The 5000-nt window shown below is 36.7% G+C and overlaps 2 protein-coding genes across 2 annotated transcripts in view; one reads left to right on the forward strand and one right to left on the reverse strand.

The window, feature by feature from the left end:
• The window catches only part of LOC137632057 (crustacyanin-A1 subunit-like), a 32705-nt gene extending 29100 nt beyond the window's left edge, over window positions 1-3605 (forward strand). Inside the window, exons 4-6 of the mRNA XM_068364033.1 lie at window positions 572-688; window positions 1966-2108; window positions 3407-3605. Coding sequence (XP_068220134.1) covers window positions 572-688; window positions 1966-2108; window positions 3407-3502 — 356 coding nt within the window. The 3' untranslated portion in view covers window positions 3503-3605. The remainder of the gene's footprint in view (window positions 1-571; window positions 689-1965; window positions 2109-3406) is intronic.
• Window positions 1-5000, reverse strand: part of DCAF12 (DDB1 and CUL4 associated factor 12-like protein) — a 198135-nt gene that overhangs the window by 192439 nt on the left and 696 nt on the right. The gene's annotated exons all lie outside the window — the stretch shown is intronic.

Genomic DNA, 5000 nt, shown 5'->3' on the forward strand with positions numbered 1-5000 from the left:
ATACATATATATACATATATATATATATATATATATATATATATATATATTAGATTACAAAAGTTAACAATTTTCTATTCAACTTTTTTTATAGCTGTTTCATCCAAGAAAAGAAACAAAAAACCTGAAGTGTTGTTTTAAATTAATGGATACTATAAGTGCATTTGGATTTAATAAAAAATCACCAAGAGAATTACTATGCCCAAAAACACACACACACGTATAACATATATATATATATATATATATATATATATATATATATATATATATATATATGTATGTATATATATATATACACACACAAACACACACACATATATATCTATATAATGTATATATATTAACGATTTATCGCTGAAGCATACATTGTATATTGTTGCCACTAAGCTGGAGATAGGATCACAAAAACGAAATCATGACCGCATAATGCCTACCCAGAAAAGTCATGACAATACGAAAGAGCTTGGTCAAAATGTTTTCCTGATTCTTCCTACAGCTTAGTGGAAATATATAGTATATACACAGTATAACTGTACAGTCTTAATCCAACAATTTTTTCTCCCCTTAGGATCAGGCTTCACCGTGATTTCCAACGGCGTGTTGGGTGACTTCAGTCCAGTCAGCCAGACAGGCTCCCTTACTCAGAAAACACCAGGACTGGCCCAGTTCACCACAACCATTAGAGGTAACGCTTCTGCAGTGATCCGGATATAACCAGTTATATTTTCAAAATGGATAACATTTAAGAGAAAAATCTGAATGCATGTTTAAAGGCCGCTCAAGGAAAGCAAGGGCAAGGGATAGTGACATTGCCCCGGCAAGAAGGACAATGCCCTTGAGACTTACCATATATACATATGATCAGCGCATAAGCCCCCTCTCCATCCAAGCTAGGAGCAGGGCTGCAGCTGACTCAGTAGGTGTACTTCTAGGCTCCCCCAAACGCCCCCTTCTAACCTCAAAAGGATGGAGAGCTTATAGACATTGCAAGAAACTAAAAGAGTTTGAGCATGATTCGAACCCTAGTTTGGCAATCACCAGGCATGGACGTTTCTAATAGGCCGCCATGAAACTTTATATCTATGAAATGTTGAATAGTGACATTATATTTGATAGTTACGTCCATGGGGTTTCATGCCCTATTTGGTGTTATATTGAGTAAAGTATAAGAAAAGGATTTTTCTGAATAGTTTCGTTCATGTAGTAAAATTAAGAAACGTCCGTCCATAATGTAATTATTGTAACCGGTGAAAAAATATATTACCATCGACTATGAGAATCAGAATATTTTGTTTCTATCTCTTGGGTACCTTAGCAAAGTTAAGATCACTTATTTGGATTTGTGATACTTTTCTGTATATATATACACACGCACACACACACACACACACACATATATATATATATATATATATATATATATATCATATATATATATATATATATATATATATATATATGTCTATATATATATATATATATATATATATACACTTCATTAAGACCAATAATGAAATGCTGTGGTGGCCTATTGGAAATGTCCCTGCCTGGTGATCGCCAGACAAGAGTTCAAGTCCCTCTCAACTTGTTAGTTTCTTTAGTGTCTGCAACCTCACCATCCTTGTGAGTTAAGGATGGGGTGTTTGGGGTAGCCTATAGGTCTACCTACTGAGTCATCTGCAGCCATTGCCTGGCCCTCCCTGGCCTAGCTTGGGTGGAGAGGGGGCTTGGGGCTGACAATATGTATATATATATGGTCAGTCTCTAGAACAGTGTCCAGCTAGGCCATTGTCACTGCTCCTTGCCTCTGCCCTTCATGAGTAAGGCTGTAGCTTACTTGTGTAGCTACAGAGAACGGCCATAGCAAATCCCTCTTATTAATGGCATATATACTTCTTTAAATAGTTATCCATGTAATAGGAATTAATACAAGTAAAAAAAACCGCCTTTCCCTTTTTACAGACAAGTTTGACGCAGAAATGGTCGTGGTGAGCACTGACTATACCTCATATGCGTGTGTGTTCACCTGCTACAACTTCAGAGAGTCTCACAAGGCGCAGTTCGCATGGATCCTCTCCCGCACTACCAGCCTACCTAAGGAAACGGTTAGTTATTTTCATATTCCATGCATATTAATTTGTTAACAGATACATTTGCATAACCTGCTTAATCATATGCATTTTAGAATATCTTAATCTTTTGAAGCTGGTGAAATTTTCTCTTCTTTTGGGACACAAGCTTTCTGATGCAACTTTCATTGAATGTGATTGCCTTGGTGGCGTCAGTGTGTTTCCAACAGGAATTTTCGTATTTTCTGTTTCTTCAAGTTTTCAAGTGTTAGCCTCTAGTTGAAGAAACTATAACTATTCTTTTCATTTTTCATTTATTGTTTTCACTACAGCACTGTTTCCACAAAATTATGTCTTTATCAGAATGTTTCCGAATAAACCAGATTTTAACATCAATATAGATACAAAAGATGGGAAAACCCGGTGCGTGTGTAGATCATTAGAAAAGGAGAATTCTTCCAATCCATATCCATCGTCGCCCACATTGTTAAGTGCATCAACAAGTATGTTGGTCAACGAACTGACACGAAATATTCCCTTACTGGTCTTTGCTCCGATGCGGCTCGAAGGCATTCAAACATTGTTTCATTGCTCCTCTGTTCTGGCAAGCAGTAGCTTCCATACTTCACTACGTGCGCTAGTCTAGTGGGCAAATATTTTGCTGGATAAAAATAAAAATTCGGTGACCCAACTTCCAATACACTATGGTTGGTTCTGAAACGTTCAGATAAGTAGAACTAGAGCCTAGTTTAACTTCAAGTATATTGTTTGTTTTCAAATGAGAGAACCCTCACTTTTTCGTCTCCGAAGCGAAGAGGAAACGTCATGTCACTTGTTGTCAGTTGCCAAACTGTTGTAAATGTCAATGCACCTTTGTACTTTGTATGCAAGTGAGTGTAGTACATTTATACAGTTTTTACTCACAAGACCAACTGCAGTTCCTCTCTTTATAATAAGAACAATAAGCCAGAGTTAATCTTCGTTTTAGCCTGTCTATTTTCTGGCTAATGACAGGAAAAAAAGAGATGGCACTTTTCTTTAAGGAAGTTAAACGTTTTGGAAAGGTGAGCATTTTCTATGCATAAGATATTGAATATTCGATTTGAATAATAGTAAAAAAAGACTAAATGAATGAACAGGACCATTAAAATATATACTGTTTCTATCTTAGGCATGTAGTAACAGTTTTTTTTTTTTTTTTTTTGCTGAGCATTAGTTAAATCATAAATAAAAACTACAATTACCTAACTTAAATTAGACGGTAAATACCTTGGAAAAATGTTGTCTATACCAATTTTTTCCTGTTTAATATGTAATTTTTTTTCCTTTCCCAGATCGCGCAATGCCAAGTGGCCCTCCGTAAAGTTGGCGTGCCAATAGCCCAGCTCCGTGGGACTTACCAAGGAAGCAGTTGCCAACATTCAGGTTAACACAAGGAAATAAAGTCTGGGGTTTGATTCCCATAACCAATAGTATTCAAACCTTAGGAAGATATAGCACCTGTAGAATAATAAAGATTATAATAAAAACAAAGGAAAATGTTTTTTTAAGTGATTTAAAGTTATTGCGGTCTTTATGGCAATAATGTGTGAGAAATCGGTTCTTCATAAGCGGATACAACAATGATATGGAAACCTAATGGATATTACATTTTTCCTCATTACTATGTAAAGAAGTAATATGGTTATAATAAGACTTTCCCTTCATGCATTATATATGAATCAAGTTATTGCTTACAAAACCTTTAGGGTATAAATTCTCCATTCCAAACTAAACGCTTTGCTCAACATATGAGCTCACAATCCTTCAAACGGATAATGGAAAATTTCATTCTAAGTGTTAACATATTTGGTGGAAATTTTTTTATATAGTGCATCCACTGGTATCATTACTAATGGTAAATGTACTTCTAGAAACTTCATATGACTTATTCAGAAATATAATCATGTACTTGTTTCCAAATGGACAAAGATAACTGTATCTGTGTCTCTTTCCTGGCGACCTAATTTATTGAACCGTCAATGTTTCTAAGATCATCATCATCATCTCCTATGCCTATTGACACGAAGGGACTCTGTAAGATTTCGACAATCGTCTCTATATTGAGGTTTTAATTAAATACTCCATTCATCATTTCCTACTTCACGGTTCATAGCCCTCAACCATGTAGGCCTTTGTCTTCCAACTCTTCCAGTGCCTTGTGGAGCCCAGCTAAACGTTTGGTGAACTAATCTCTAAGAGTGCTAAGAGCATGCCCAAACCATCTCCATCTACCCCTCACCATGATCTCATACACATATGGCACTCGAGTAATGTCTCTTATAGATTCATTTCTAATCCTGTCCTGCCATTTAACTCCCAATATTCTTCTGAGACCTTTCTTCTCAAATCTGCAAAATCTATAGGATATTGTTTCAATGTCATACCAGAAATAAATAAATCTTATAATATTCGCTTCGATCTACTGCGGGTCAGTGTATGGATACTTTTGTTGTCCATTGTAGCATATGTTGAACTAATAGGCATAATTATATGCTCTCACTGGTTCAGTGGCTGATCATTAAAAGTTTAAAGGTGGCTCATTAATGGCAGAGAGAAGGGACAGTGACATTTCCCTATCAAGCAGGACAATGCCATAGAGACTAACCATATTACATACCATCAGCGCCCAAGCCCCCTCTCTAACCAAGCTAAGACCAAGGAGGGCCAGGCTATGGCAGATGATGACTCAGCAGACAATCCTATAGGCTCCCCAAAACACTCCCATCCTTGACTCACAATGACGGTGAGGTTGCAGTGACAAAAGGAACTAAAGAATTTGAGCGGGATTCGAACCCCAGTCTGGCGATCACCAGGGAAGGACGCTACCACCAGGCCACCACAACCCATTGTTTGTCTAGTTCTGATGCTAAGAAACGTCATGTGTAA

Source organism: Palaemon carinicauda, chromosome 40, assembly GCF_036898095.1.
Source record: "Palaemon carinicauda isolate YSFRI2023 chromosome 40, ASM3689809v2, whole genome shotgun sequence".
NCBI lineage: Eukaryota > Metazoa > Arthropoda > Malacostraca > Decapoda > Palaemonidae > Palaemon > Palaemon carinicauda.